Source organism: Stomoxys calcitrans, chromosome 4 (assembly GCF_963082655.1).
Source record: "Stomoxys calcitrans chromosome 4, idStoCalc2.1, whole genome shotgun sequence".
Taxonomy (NCBI): domain Eukaryota; kingdom Metazoa; phylum Arthropoda; class Insecta; order Diptera; family Muscidae; genus Stomoxys; species Stomoxys calcitrans.
In genome coordinates, this window is record NC_081555.1 from 26,854,780 (window position 1) to 26,870,128 (window position 15,349).

The following is a 15,349-nucleotide window of genomic DNA, read 5'->3' on the forward strand; positions in this document are numbered from 1 at the left end:
GTACGAGGCACTGCTGCCATCGGCTCAGTCTTGGATTGACGGAACCCTGGTATTGCCATCTGGAAGCTCATGTTACACAGATACATCAAAGCTAGAGGACACAGTGGACCTGGGGGTTTACATTGAGAACCCGGGGACTGAGATCTGTTTTAGACTGTCTGACCATAATACGGTCTTGCAGGCGGAGATCCTGGCGATCACGGAATGCGTAAAGGGGTGTGGTGCTAACGCGAGGACGTCGAGTGTGAATATCTTTACCGACAGTAAATTTGCCATAAGGGCAATAACAACCAGGACGGTAAAGTCAAGAACAGTCTTGCAGTGTAAAAAAGAGATTAACGGCTTCTATGAGGATGGCAAAATTCTTAAGGGAAATGAAAGGGCAGATGATTTGGCGGTGAAGGATGTCGAGTAGCCTAACGCAAATCATTGTCTCAAATTTAAGCAAAATCGGATAATAAATGCGCCTTTTATAGAGCCAAGATCTTAAATCGAGAGATCGGTCTATATGGGGACTATAGCAAGCTATAGTCCGATAAAGCCGATCTTCGAACTTGACCTGCCTATGCCTGTTCTTCAATGCAAATGGGCAAAATTGCATTTGTATGGTGATCCTGCGATTCGCAACAGCAAGATCTATTGACAATCTAAGACAACTCGTTGGGTGAAATTCGACTCACTGGGGCAACTCAAAGCTCAACTTGGTGAAGAAGAGAGATATTCCAAAGCTCACAAAGGCGACTAAAGACTGTCGCCTTTGTAAGCTTTATACTCCATACTTCAATTAATGGGACAGCAAATTTACGACAGGGCGCATGCTAGAAATCTCAACCTAGAAAATCCATATTTTTTTTGTAGATAAATGGATGGTCTTCCACAGGGAGGCTATGGAAGAAGGAACCCTACTTGTGGTGGGCCTGGACTAAGTTTCCATGACAAGTGTTGATAAGATTTTAGGCATGGCGTTCTGCGTGTCCAAGGCTGCCTTTTTCAAGATTGAGAATACAAAGACTGGCGAAGATCGAAATTTAGAGTTACAGGAGGGTCATCCAGATAAACTTCCACCGTAGCAAGACTATAACACATTTTATGATGGATATGCTTCAATTCAGGAGTCATGGGCTATCTGAAGCCGGGTTACTGAACTAGTTGACATTTGGATAGGTACCCTACCATGCAAAAAGTGAGCTACGAGTGCACTGGGGACATTTTGATGCCGCGTGATCCCAACAACAGGTTATATTGATATCTTAACGCGGATCGACATAGAGTTGCCATATGACATTGCAAAAGTTTTGATGGGTTTGAACTACAAAATTGCAATGGTTTGATAATATGAAGTAAATTTGCATGTTTTTGACAAGTGAGAAGTGCGTCTGTCAGTGATCCTTGGGCATATTTCGAATAGTTTAAACTAAAAAAAAATTAGTCATGAAAAATCAGAAATTTACCAAAAAGTTTCGGGGTGATTCGGATTAAGCAAACAAGGACGGGGGATTGCACCAAACTTGAATTGCTGAGAAAGAGGACATTCCAAGCTCAAAAAGGATAGAAGAATCGGATAGCAAGATTGCGACGGAACTCATGCTGGAAGTCTAACGAAAATAAAACCAAGGTTTGTTTGTACAGAAATGGGAGGTCTTACACAGGGAAACTACTAATATAGGTGACCACTATAAATAACCCAGCAAGATTGCTTACTAAATCGTATAGCAAGTTCGTGACGGAATGCATGCTGGAAGAAATACAGAATGGAGCTTGCAGATGGCACACCTCTAGGTTAGAACTAGGGCTCTGAGCGTTAATTTAAACAACACGGAGTTCTTCATCTCTGCAAAATGGAGATTTACCAATTTGAAACGCCACTTTTCCTCCATGACATAGATATAAATACTCGCCAAGATACTGATAAGAAAACGCAACACCTTCAAAAAATGGGAGTAGGAACAGTGGGGATAATTCTCTCATACCAACGAATGCTGCTCGATACAAGTTTAAGCTCAAGGATAAGGGATGTACTTTGACTATGTATGTACAATACAATATATAGTACAACTTCAAATTCAGCATTAGTATGAACTGCATCTTCGAGGCATATTTGTTCTCGATCTTCAGTTTTCCATTTAAGTACTTAATATGAAATTTTGGTTCGTTATTTTACTCCAGGTTTTCAATGTGGGTAATTTGATCAAATGAAGTCTTTCCTTATAGAGTGGTACGGTATTTAATGTCCCATTACATCCATGTAAGCCGAATAGTACGAACTGTTTTTGCACAGACACAATTGAATGGCAGTGAATTTTGAATAAATGGAAGGCCACCGTAGCGATGAGGTTATCATGTCCGCCTATGATGCTGAACGCCTGGGTTCGAATCCTGGCGGAAGAAAAAATTTTCAGCAGTGGTTTTCCCCTCCTAATGCTGGCAATATTTGTGAGGTACTTTGCCATGTATTACTTCTCAGCTATAAACAGGAGGTCCCTTACCATTGAGCTAAATACTTGAATCGGGCTGCACTCATTGATATGTGAGAAGTTTGCCCCTGTTCCTTAGTGGAATGTTCATTGACAAAATTTGCAAAAATTTGCATTTGAATTTTGAATAAGGACTTCAAGTTCTTGAATTATATTCCAGCATCAATCATACAAGGGATGCATATAAGTATGTATAAAGGAAACCTAAAGAACCATAAGAACCAAAAGCTTTGTTAACCACCAAGGATATATGCGATCTGTGGTTTAGCCTTTGTTCTTACAAGAAGCCAAAATCCTTGATTTGTTCACAGTCATCTCGATCAGGATGTAGGAACATTTAAAATTTTTCAAATATAGCAATACAGAATAGTACTTTTTGTTTGAATCATTATTTTTGTATTAGAACTATTTGTCAACTACTAGAATCAAGTCACTTCTATATAATCCTTAAAACTAGATACAGGTCACAAAAGGGTTTCGAATACCATTACTACAGCCATTCATTACATTGGTAAATTCAAAAGAACTGCATAATAACATCCAATTCTGTCTACTAGTTTTATAGCTTCCAATAGCTCATATCCGTTAAGAAGTCCCTGTCGGAGGAGTAAAGTAAAGTAAATATTTTTTCTCATCACTCATATTGCAAATGTAAATACCTTTTCTCCAGTAAGAGTTTCTTATTCTCTTCAGCTAAGTCGGCTAATTTACCAGCTTTACCACCATATTCATTAGGCAACATATCCCTTGGAATATGCTCGTAAAGACTATCAAGACCATCTATGTGACAAGTAATCTGGATAACAAAATTTTATGTTAAATATTTATAAATTTGTTTTCTCTTTATAAAGTCTTACCATGGCAAATAGTTCTTTGCTCATAAATGGCTTTACCAAAGCCAAAATTTTGTTTATAAAAGGCGGACAATTTATTAGATGTACTGCCTTCATGGCATCTGGATAAGCCAAATACAGATACTTGAAGAGAGTATTCATGGTGAAAAAGGTAAAACGCATTATAAATTTTAAGCTAACACCTTCCATATCGATAACTAACATGGCGCCATCGGAAATTTTAGCTTTTTCATCTTCAACTATGACATCGGGCAAGCAGAAGCGGCAATCATTGACCATGGTAAAGGTTTTGATGTCCTCCGTGAAGTGAACCTAGAAATTATAAATTACGATCAATGGAGTCAAGTATAAGGGAGTAAAATATATTTTATTATGGCTTACCAATTGAGGTTCTGGATTATAGAAATGTAGAACCGTTACATGAGCATTTGAGGGTGTCAATTCCCGTAAGGGAATAATATGACTGGAAGTATAGGAAATGAAAGAGGGTTTTTAATATATGACAATAGGGCAAACTACATTACAGTTAGAATACCAAATAAAGAGACCCCTAGTTTGTGAACTAACTTCACAAATTGTTGGCCTCATATCATTTTTTCCATGGCTTGAATACTTACGCAATTTCATGTGTATTATTGGTATCATTATCGGTAGGATCACGATTTGCAAAAATTTGAGGATTTTTTAAGCGCAGAGTGTAATTGACTTCTATTACCTTCTTGGTTTTCTCAATATCCTTAGATGCTCTTTGGTAAAGACGCCATAGCATTGTGCGATCTATAAGAAGGTATGATTTCTGCATAAAATAGAAAAGGCATAGTGGAAACCCAATGAAAGGGTTAATAAATCTTCTAGACGAAGAAAGTATTGCGAGTGGTGAAAAAGAATTTGAAAAAGCGAGAAGAAGTCGCTTGTCTGATGAGTGCTTTCTGCAACATTGTTTAGTGAATCCTGGACTTCAACAAAGAAATAAAGGTAGCCAAAGTTATAGGATAGGAACTTAACTCCAGATTTTACCGCTGCTCACCCACTTAGGTGAAACAAATGTTAAGAAAACACATGCCGATATAAAGAAAGGAGCTGGTTCAAGTCTGATATCGGAGTCCGTTAGCTGCGAAAGCTGGCCATTGACATAGGAGATTTTCCAAAGCACAGTGGGATAGAATCGAGAAAAACTAGTGAAAACCAATAAGGAAGTGCAAAAGTCGGGCGGTGCAGACTGTAAAATACCCAACACCTACACTATAAGTACAATGTGGGAGCTATATCTAATTATAAACCAATTTTAATGGACCTCGGTGGATGTTTTCAGAGGGTTTATTAAACAATCTAATGAATATATATATGGGAGCTATATCAAAATCTGAACCGATTTCGAGCAAACTTATCAGATATTATGGTAGTCGTCAAGGAAACCGTTGTACAAAATTTTGGCAAGATTGGTCTATAAATGCGCTTGCTGTGGCTTTAGAAGTGAAAATCGGGTGATATACCTTTATGGCAGCTATATTTTAATCTGAACCGATTTCTATAAAATTCACCAGTAATGTCGGAAGTTATAAGAAAATCCATCCTGCCAAATTACGAGAGAATCGGTTAATAAATGAGCACTTTATTGCAATATATATAAAAATCGGACGAACATATATATGGGAGCTATATCTAAATCTGCACCGATTTCAAGCAAACTTCTCAGATATTGTGGTAGTCGTCAAGGAAAGCGTTGTACAAAATTTTAGTAAGATTAATCAATAAATGCGCTTGCAGTGGCTCTAGAAGTGAAAATCGGGCGATATACATATATGGCAGCTATATCTTTATCTGAACCGATTTTTAGGGTCGATTTTAATTTTGATGTATGATTTGGATTGGTGACAAAATTTACAATGACTTTGCTGAAGTATAAAGTATTCCAAAAATGAGTCTCGTTTTAACTTGCGGGAGCGGCTTCAACCAGCAACTTAAGGTTCGAAAACGACATCTCTGAATCGTGTGTCATATGTAGGGAAGCCAGCTAGTCGTGGCATTTATTAATTTCAAGGCTGACTACTACTTAATTTTCTGTACTTGGCAACCGACTAAGATAAATATTTAGACTACTCTTTGCAAGTATATATGCTCTGTGTCTCCCATTTCCCGCGTTCTTGAGTATTTGAATGTTGGAATACTTAGTTCATGAAACAAACCTCCAGAAAAACGTCAAATTCTCCATTCTTCAGAAGGACTTTTAGTGCAGCTGAAGCGGTCTTACAATTGTGGAGGTTTATCTACAGAAACCGTAGCGTGGCCAGAATTCAGAATTTGTCTTCTGAATCCGCAAGGATTTCATATTTTTAAGTTTCGTTCAATCTTGCCATGATAAGTTTCCTTACACATCGAAGGATAGTTTACAAAGCAGCGGAATCACTCTTTCTCAGTACACAGCACGGTGTGGAGGATTCCTTCTAAGATGCTTACCTAGCTGCTGCTGTCGAAGTACGTTTTGAGTTCCTTCCTTCCCCGCTGGGCCACATTTTAATCCCAATCCCAGATGACTTACCCACACAGGACATGTCGGGTCCCGTTTCAACGCCTTTCCCTCCTGAATCGATCGTTGCAGAAGTATTTTCAGTCTCCTGCAATCCGTTTAGAGATATGGTCGATAGTTCTTGAGACAAGTGTTCAGCTGCTGAGTTGTCTGCTGACACCACAATCCCACCGCTTCTTTAAACCTTCAGCTTCAACTTTTTTAATCTGTAGGATTCAACGCCTTCAGATTTGTTGAGGCCTGCGACACGGCCATAGTTTATTACGAATACTGCATGTCTTCGATTGTCATCAGCCTTAGCCAATCTACCAAACATCCAGTCGTTGATTGAAAAATTGGGATTACAGTCCCTAAGTCTCGCAAGCATGGTTTCAGAATCTGAAGGAGTGCTTGGTAACCATGCACATGCAATTGGTCGAGAAGGAGTATAGTATTTCTTGACTAAATCCAGTGCTGCGCCTGGCCAGATCTCACCAATCTTTTTTAGAGCTCAACGATACATGCCATCAGAACGTTGATATCCGATATCTGTCAGTTTGAATTGGCCCCGATTCCAGATCGTATCGCAAAAACTGAAAGTGTTACAGGCAATTCAGCGAGTACGTCGGATTATATTGTTAGCCGTCCATTGATTATTTCACTCAACTTGTTCCTAGATTGCAGCTCTCTTCTTCTCTCTTCTTCTCCCTTGTCGACAATCGCCATCACCAAGCTGTCCTTAGCGCAATTAGCAAAGGTTCTTGGACCCATATTACATTCGTCGTTCTTAGTTCTCTTGGGAATTGAATGTCTGCCAGGTGACCACAGTCTTTTGCATTGCATGCTATGCCGTTTTCAAATCCGGACATGGGATAGCCTGTGCAACAAATCCCCGATCCCAAATAAGGAGTCTTATTGCTTATTGTGGTGATGGAAGTCTTAGAATCAATCACAGCAAGCCCCTTGGCAAGGCAAGGCGCATCCAGAAGACACCACCAGAGAAGAGCGGTGGCCTATGCAAATTATGTGCATGTGCGAATGAGATAGGATAGGTCTTGTCCTAAACCAGGTGTCTTCGTCATAATCCTCTGAAGCCCCGCCACCAATCGAGTTTTCTGTAATAGACAACATGATACGGTCTGAACCACTACCGCAGATGTTGTATCTTTGAAGTACATTCTAAACCTTTTCCGGGGTCTAAATCTACAGCGCCACGGTAAACAAATTGAGGAGTTACAAGCATTTTAGTTTTTTTTTTATTTTGAAACTGCTATGGTTAAGTATTTTAAGTTATTCTATAAGCTGAACACAACCGCTGCCGTTTAATTACTTTTCATATTTTACAATTTACTATGAAACTTTTATTTCTACAGTCCTCTAAACTGCACTTGGTATTTTATTCTTCGTTGTTTATAAATATCGACGTATTCCTTTTAGTTATTTTTTTGTAAGCTCACCAATTTTCTTTGGTAATTTCTTATTATCTTCAAACCATTGTTGCAAGGCATCTACGGCCTTTTCTTCTTCCACATCACCATAAATATACATTCTTTTAAATGGTATTTTTCTTTTACTTAATGCGGCCAGTTATGTTCGGCCAATTCAATTTTTCAAAATAAAAATAATTTTAGTTCTTAGACCTTCGCCTTGACTGCTACGACTACTATTTACCTGATATTAACATTCTAGTGTCAGCATTGAAATTCTCTGTTACCAGTTCCCTATCACAATAATATCTGTCAATTATAGTGATTATTTGATTAAGATTAAATATATTAGTTTACGTTTAGCTATAAGAACTATTACCTCTGATCGGTTTTTAAATTTGACATTACGTTTGCTGAATTAAAAAAGAAAACAGTAAATATGGAGCTCCAAAAGAATGATCCTATAAAATATTGTAGCAGTTCGCTAATTATAGCTTCCACTCAGGAGCCGTAAGACATTTTTTGAATAAAAATCCATTCCACCGTTTGTAACACATCGTCATGCCATTTTAAGTCGACTTAACAATGGCCATATATCCGTCCGTCTGTCCGTAGAAAGTACGCCATTTGTCGAAGAAGTAAAGTTATTACAGTAGGTCTTTTGTAAATGGGCCACATAGGTCCATGTTTGATATAGCTCCCATATAAACGGATCTCGGATCTTGACTGCTTTAGCCTCTAAAGGGCGAAATACTTAGCCAATTTTACTGAAATTTTACACAGTGGCTTCTACGATTCAGATCGGACATACATATGACCTGAATCGGTCTTAAACATGATATACTCTAATATCAACCCATTTCCCGATTGTAGTTCTTGAGGCCTTAGAGTTCGCAGTTCTTGTCTGAATTCGCTGAAATTTTGCATCACGACTTCTATATTTGAATCGGTTCATAACCTGAAATTGCCCCCAAATAAACCAAACTCCGGATTTTACTTCTTAAGTTCTTACCCGATTTGGTTGAAATTTTGCACAATAACTTCTAATATGCCCTTCAACATTCAAACCAAGTATGTCCCGAATCGGTCTATAACCTGATTTAGCTACAATAGCATAGCAATGCCTACATTATCTTTAGTTGGTTTATAAAGAGATACCTGGCAAAGAACTTGACAAAAGAGATCAATGGGAAAGGATATATAAGATCTGGCCGTCCGAACTTAGAACGCTTTTCCTTGTTATACTCTACACCACTAATGTGGTACAGGGTATTATAACTTAGTGAATTTGTTTGTAACGCCCAGAAGGAAGAGAGCTAGACCCATTGATAGGTATACCGATCGACTCAAAATAGATATATCCGCCTGTCTTTCCATATTAATTTGTGTACAAATTACAGTTCTCAATTTTCTTCCGATCGCCTTCGAATTTAGAACGGGCATCTTGTATGACCTAGAGATGAAGTCTATTGAAATTGGAAAAAATAGATTCAGATTTGAATATAGCTCCCATATAGGACGAACATATGTCCGATTTGGACTCAATGGTCACCCAATTCTCATGTAATTTGTCACAACGGAGTCTCTTATGAGTCTTGACATTACTGGTGAATTTGATGGAAATCGGTTCAGATACAGATTTAACTCCCATATATATATCTATCGTCCGATTCCAACTTCTAGAGCCTTTGCAAGAGCTTGTATCAACCGACCCTCTCAAAACTTTGTACTACGCTTTCTTCTACGACTACCACACAAAGTGCGTATTTTGATCGAAATCTGTTCAGATTTGGATCTAGCTCTCGAATATATATACATCCGATTAGTACTAATATTGCAATAACGTGGTCATTTATTAGCCGATTCACATGAAAGGATTTCACATGAAGGACAAAGGATTCCCTTATGACTCACGACTTCTGCTGAATTTCATAAAAATCGGTTCATATTCAGATATAGCCCCCATACATATGTATCAACCCATTTTCACTTTTGGAGCCATTTTTCTAGGATTTTAACTATGTATGCCGATTTTGGTTAAAATCTATTAAGATGTAGATATAGTTCTCATATATATTTTCGTTCAATTTTGACGAATATTGCAATAATTTGGTCATTTGTTGACCAACCCTTAGAGAAGAGTTTCGGCGAATTAACCTGCATAACCAATGTGGTGTAGGGTATCAAAAGGTCGGCTTCGTCCGACTTTAGTCTTTTTAAACAGAAGCGACAGACCAAAGTCTAACGAGAATCAAGCTCCGCAAGATACCCGCTTTTAGTTCTCTACAAATATGGCCTAAATGAGTTCATATAGGAAAAAGTACATGAAGAATTTGAGGAACAGAACATGGCTCATAGTGTAGGATATATAAAATTCAAACTGGCCGTACTTTACATAATTGTTTCAACCTAAATATTTGTTTCAAATATTGAATGATTGGCAGACCTCTACAAGAATTTTTAAAAAATATTTCTTAAGGAAACTTAAAGTAATCACTAATGTAAGGTGACTTTAATTCGTTACGCTGTTACGTGCTACCATTTTATTTACTTTTCATTCAGAACTCAACTATTGTTAATCTGTTAAGCGATATTTGATATGAGGAAAGAAATATTAACTTTTTTGGCTAATCTAGAAAGCTTAAGACTTAAGATAGAAGTTCTATATGAAATTGAAACTTTGTGTAGTAATTTAGTTAGACACTGCAAGGTCATACAATAGCTTGAAGCTTTTATATATGCCACGGTATATAAATAACAAGTCGGCAGTCTGTCTTCTTTAAAATATTTATGTTGGATAACACTTTGAGATTAAAAAACATTGGTAGGGAACTTGTTTTAATTTTGATCTTTAGACCAAAATTATTTTATTGTTCAATAACACTTCCCATGGTAAGATTCTAATGTGGCATCTTTACTTGAAAATTAAATATTTTTATTACTCCATTATTGTCCAATAGTTTGGGTCCATTATATAATCCCTGAAAGTAATACTTTTCAAAATAGTTTTTCCATTTCAATATTTTGTATGCCTACCTTTTGGCTTGTATACCACTTAAGATGTCATCAGCAATTTTGGTTAGCCTACCAGCCTTGCCACCATATTCCAAAGGCAGCAATTCCAAGGGGACATAAGCACACAAGGTACCCAAACCATCATTGTGAAAGTGAATCTGTAGGGAGGAAAGGTGAAAAAACTGTTTAAAAGTCTTTTTTATGTAAATATTACAGCCAAACTCGATAAGCCGGTAACGCTAGAAGGTACAGTTTAATTTGCTTGGGTAAACCGATTTGTGTAACGGATCAGGGTCTGACTGTTACTCCTACTCCCACTTACCACATCGATTATTTGCTTTTTCAAAAATGGTTTGGCCACCGTAAACATCATATTTACATACATCGGACAATTGATCAGATGTATGCCCTTTATTGTGCCAGGACAAAAATTTTGCAAATATTGCAGCAGTACTGTTAAAATTTTAGGTGACGTTCGTGTCACATGACCCATTGAGATGCCTTGCATATCGATTATTTGTATGGGACCCTCAGTGATGTAGGGAATGTCTTGTATTTCCAGATCTGGCATGGATAGGCAGTAATCGTAGATCATTATAAGGGTTTTGACATCGTCCACAAAATGTAGCTGGAAAAAAGAAAGACAATTATGAGCATATTTAAGCGTTAAAGCACCAGGATAGTGAGCCATTTGGAAACCCAGGAAGAAAGAAGTGGGAAAAGTTCAATGCGTTCCTTGAAAGAAGTGATCGTTATACTCCGGCAGAGAGCTCGAGTTTAGAACATATTGATGACTTGGTACAAATCATGGAACCGAAAAAGAAGAAGGATCAAATATGGTGGAATAAGAATATCAGGATACATCGAATAGATGTTAGAAAAGCGAGAATTGAAAACTTTCATTGCGGTTATAGAACGTCTATAAAAAGGATTTATGGAAGTCCTGAAGGGAGTATTCTTTATTGATTCAGAAACTGTTGGGCGTTTTAAGATTTAGGGTTGACGGCGTTTCTGGACCACCGTAACGCAGAGGTTAGAATGTCCGCCTATGACGCTGAACGCCTGGGTTCAAATCTTGGCGAGACCATCAGAAAAAATTTTCAGCGGTGGTTTTCCCTTCCTAATGCTGGCAAAATTTGTGAGGTACTATGCCATATAAACTTCTCTCCAAAGAGGTGTCGCACTGCGGTACGCTGTTCGGACTCCGCTATAAAAAGGAGGCCCCTTATCATTGAGCTTAAACTTGAATCGGACTGCACTTATTGATATGTGAGAAGTTTACCCCTGTTCCTTAGTGGAATGTTCATGGGCAAAAAAATTTGCAATTTGGCGTTTCTGGACATTAAAGATGCCTTTAATAATATGATTTCGATCACCGAAGAGGAGGCGTTAAGGAATGCGGTGTAGAGAATGTTTCCGGATAATGAATATGCTTTTGGATGGGGATTATAGGCGTCACCATAATAGTGAAGAAGGTTACAGGTTGGAGTTATTTCGCCACTGTTGTTAATTTTGTGATCGATGGAATTTTGTGGAGACTCGAGGTGTAAGAGCCAGGGTGTGCGCTTACGCTGATAACCTAATTATTCCTGCAGGGATCTTCCTGTATGCCCTGTCTAGGGTGCTTTATGCCGCTTTCAGGATTACAGTGAATGCCATGAAGAAATTCGGACTGCTGAGACTACAAACGACAGTGTTGAGGCGTTTGATGTCGGCAAAGTTTATTGGAATGATTCTGGATAGTAAGTTGAACTGGGGCCCTCTATTCGTGCCAGAGGCTCGTTTGTAATAGAGCACTGGCTTTACTCGGCAGTGTTCTTCCCTTAGACAAAGTTAATGTGTTAATTCTTGTTCGAACCGTAGAGTGGAGCGGACATTTTGTTATTTTCGAAAAAATTTTTAAGTTATTCAAGGATACGATAGTTTTACCCATTAGGCGGCTGATGATCTGCGTCTGTTTCCAGTGGGGCGGCAGATCTAGAGCCCGGGAAAAGGCTTAAAATGCACTCCATGTCATGCATGTTGTTTACTACTGAGACCTCGACTGGTGGAGCGGCTGCGTCAGGCTCTACTAGCCGATAGACGCCCTGTTCTTTTGACGAAGATACCTAGTTCGAGACTTAAGGACAAGGCAGAACCTATTTTATCTTCGCATGCCTATCAGAGGCCATCGTGGTGCAGAGGTTAGCATGTCGGACGGTGGCGCCGAACGCTTGGAATCAAATCCCGACGTGAACATCAGAAAACTTTTCAGCTATGGTGGCTACATTCGTCATTCGGTTTGTAACACCTAGAAATATTCGTCTATGTCGATCTAGCCATGTCCGTCCGTCTGTCGAAAGCACGCTTACTTTCGAAGGTGTAAAGCTAGGCGCTTGAAATTTTGCTCAAATACTTCTTATCAGTGTAGGTCGATTGGGATTGTAAATGGGCCAGATCGGTCCATGTTTTGGTATAGCTGTCATATAAACTGATCTTGGGTCTTGACTTCTTGAGCCACTAGAGGGCGCAAATCTTATCCGAATTGGCTGAAATTCTGCACGAAGTGTTTTGTTATTCCAAGAACTGTGCTTCCAAGAACTGTGCTAAGTATAGTTCAAATCGGTCTATAAACTGATCTTGGATCTTGATTTTTTGAGCTACTAGAGGGCGCAATTCTCTGAAATTTTTGCATGAAGTGTTTTGTTATGACTCCCAACAACTGTGCTAAGTATGGTTCCAATCGGTCTATAACCTGATATAGCTGCCATATAAATAGATTTTGAATCTTGACTTCTTTGCCACTAGAGGGCGCAATTCTCATCCGACTTCCAACAACTGTGCTAAGTGTGGTTCAAATTGGTAAATAGCCTGATATACCTGCTATATAAACCGATCTGGGATCTTGACTTCTTGAGCCACTAGAGGGCGCAGTTCTCATCCGACTTGGCTGAAATTGTGCATGAAGTGTTTTGTTATGACTGCCAACAACTGTGCTATGTGTGGTTCAAATTGGTAAATAGCCTGATATAGCTGCTATATAAACCGATCTGGGATCTTGACTTCTTGAGCCACTAGAGGGCGTTATTTTCATCCAATTTGGCTGAAATTTTGTACAACGGCTTCTCTCATTACCTTCAACATATGTGCCCAATATGGTCTGAATCAATCTATAGTCTGATACAGCTGCCACATAAACCGATCTGCCGATTATGCTTCTTGAGAAACTCTTATCCGAATGGACTGAAATATTATCGTATCGAATTACTTCTACTATGGTCTTCAAAATTCAATTCATTTATGGTCCGAATCGGATTATAACTTGATATAGCCCCAAAAGCATTACAATTCTTATCCATTATTCTTTGTTTGCCTAAAAAGAGATACCGCACAAAGAAACAAATGCGATCCATGGTGGAGGGTATATAAGATTCGGCCAGGCGGAACTTGTTATATAATAGATATGGTGTTGAGAACTGGTGGACGGCGCTTAAAAATCTACCTACTATTTAATACTAATCATCCAACGGATGGTTTATTTTTGCGTCAAACCGTGTTGAGAACGACACCGTCGAGACACTGAATTTAATGCTTCGCTTAAATCTGTAGATTGTGGCTATGTAAAGTGCTGCGACGACTGCTGTGAGGATAAACGAGCTTCCATTTTTATCATGCGCTGCACTGTTGTTGTATTCTGAGTCTCTATTTCACAAAAAAAAACACTCTAACACTATAGACATGATAGATGCGATTGGAACTACAACATCTCTGGGAATAAAATGTACGTATGCTGCTATAGGGATGTATCCAGACTAAAAGACAAGGTAGACGTTAGGGTGTATTCTGCAAAACTTGGATGTTGCATATCTAGTAGTTTACCCGATGTCTGCAATGTGTAGCGAAAATCATTTCACTTAGAGAAAGTTTGAAATGGCTAAGATGTTTCTTGTCAGACAGACTGTCACTGAAATTACCTTTTCCGGATCTGTATTCTTCAATTTGAAAAGTGTTACACGCTCCTTTTCTGGCGTTTGTCCAGGTAATGGCACTATATATCTGAAAGCAGAATCTGAACTATAAGTCTTCATATTATGTTCTCATTAAACATTGCCTACTTACGCTAAATCTGCTGTATTGCGAGTTTCTTGTGACTCTGGATCACGATTGAAAAATATATTAGGATATTTGCTGCGCAAAGCGAAATTATCTTCCAAAAGTTTTTTGGTGGCTTCAATATTTTTCGAAGTACGTAGATAGAAACGTGTTAAGTAAATGCGATCTGCAAAAAAAATTTTGTAAACAGGGCTAACAAGCCTTTCTCATCTGAAACTTGAGATATATAATCTTGGCAATATAAATGTTGCAGTTAGTTCTTCAGTCATTGTGGTATTTTCAATGTTTTACTGATTTATGTAGTAGTTGGGGACAGTAGGAATCATTGCATTGTATCTTGTATGCCTCAAGTTCAACAAATTTCACGGGCTGTACGGATTTTGTTATTATTTTTTTATTAATTTTCCGTCTACCTTACAACCAAATGCTAATGCTCTCTTTGTTAAGATTTTTCTACAATTTAATTTTTTTTCTAAAATTTTTTTTTATCTCCCTACCAATTTTGTTGGGTAATTTTTTATTTTCTTCAAACCACTTTTGTAGATCATCAATGATTTTTTCTTGTTCTGTATCACCGTAGATATTCATATTAATTTTTTTTTTATTTAATTGTAACAAAAGAAATGTTTGATTCAGAAATGACTAAACTCAAGTCTAGATGGTTGTTTCTAAAATGCAATGCGATAGGCTGCTAATCGCTGACGTTCTATGGTCCGACTGAAAAGATTAATCTGAGTGATTAATGATAATTTTTGTATTGTTTTGATTATTGTTTGTGTAAACAAAGCATGTAAATATTTTTCTACCCAATGACAGAAGTGTAATAACTTGGTTTATGCACTTGTAACACCTCCGATTAAATTTTAGGGAAAGTTTTGTACCATTCCTTGGGAAATCCTTATTTTCCGAGGGGTTTGCTTATTACGAATTTAATTTTGAATCCTACCCTAGAAAAGGCGAAGCTCATACGACTTTTGCTCT

General features: G+C 38.1%; 3 protein-coding genes across 4 annotated transcripts in view; 1 reads left to right on the top strand and 2 right to left on the bottom strand.

The window, feature by feature from the left end:
- The window catches only part of LOC106091357 (uncharacterized), a 134,841-nt gene that overhangs the window by 77,214 nt on the left and 42,278 nt on the right, over nt 1-15,349 (top strand). The gene's annotated exons all lie outside the window — the stretch shown is intronic.
- On the bottom strand, nt 2,895-7,430 carry LOC106091358 (alpha-tocopherol transfer protein-like). Its single transcript, XM_013257852.2, has 6 exons — nt 7,292-7,430; nt 3,946-4,105; nt 3,710-3,791; nt 3,332-3,640; nt 3,134-3,270; nt 2,895-3,070 (listed from the first exon to the last, which is right to left on the bottom strand). The coding sequence occupies exons 1-6, from the start codon at nt 7,380-7,382 to the stop codon at nt 3,034-3,036; spliced, it is 816 nt and encodes a 271-aa protein (XP_013113306.2). The 5' UTR covers nt 7,383-7,430; the 3' UTR covers nt 2,895-3,033.
- LOC106091365 (alpha-tocopherol transfer protein) lies at nt 10,095-15,072 on the bottom strand. Of its 2 annotated transcripts, none has more exons than XM_013257860.2 (6): nt 14,866-15,072; nt 14,375-14,534; nt 14,230-14,311; nt 10,599-10,904; nt 10,298-10,434; nt 10,095-10,242 (listed from the first exon to the last, which is right to left on the bottom strand). In XM_013257860.2, the coding sequence occupies exons 1-6, from the start codon at nt 14,954-14,956 to the stop codon at nt 10,200-10,202; spliced, it is 819 nt and encodes a 272-aa protein (XP_013113314.2). In that variant the 5' UTR covers nt 14,957-15,072; the 3' UTR covers nt 10,095-10,199. The 2 variants fall into 2 exon arrangements, with proteins under 2 accessions (XP_013113314.2, XP_013113313.2); XM_013257859.2 differs by having other exon boundaries at nt 14,230-14,329.

What these genes read in the sequence shown, in the direction of transcription:
- LOC106091358 (XM_013257852.2), bottom strand. Translation starts at nt 7,382, where the DNA reads ATGTATATTTATGGTGATGTGGAAGAAGAAAAGGCCGTAGATGCCTTG. An exon ending in GAAATTACCAAAGAAAATTG is followed by an intron (nt 4,106 to 7,291) that starts GTGAGCTTACAA and finishes ACCTTCTTATAG; the next exon opens with ATCGCACAATGCTATGGCGT. An exon ending in AAACTCTTACTGGAGAAAAG is followed by an intron (nt 3,071 to 3,133) that starts GTATTTACATTT and finishes CTCCTCCGACAG; the next exon opens with GGACTTCTTAACGGATATGA.
- LOC106091365 (XM_013257859.2), bottom strand. Translation starts at nt 14,956, where the DNA reads ATGAATATCTACGGTGATACAGAACAAGAAAAAATCATTGATGATCTA. An exon ending in CGCAATACAGCAGATTTAGC is followed by an intron (nt 14,330 to 14,374) that starts GTAAGTAGGCAA and finishes GAAGACTTATAG; the next exon opens with TTCAGATTCTGCTTTCAGAT. An exon ending in AGTGGTATACAAGCCAAAAG is followed by an intron (nt 10,243 to 10,297) that starts GTAGGCATACAA and finishes TATTACTTTCAG; the next exon opens with GGATTATATAATGGACCCAA.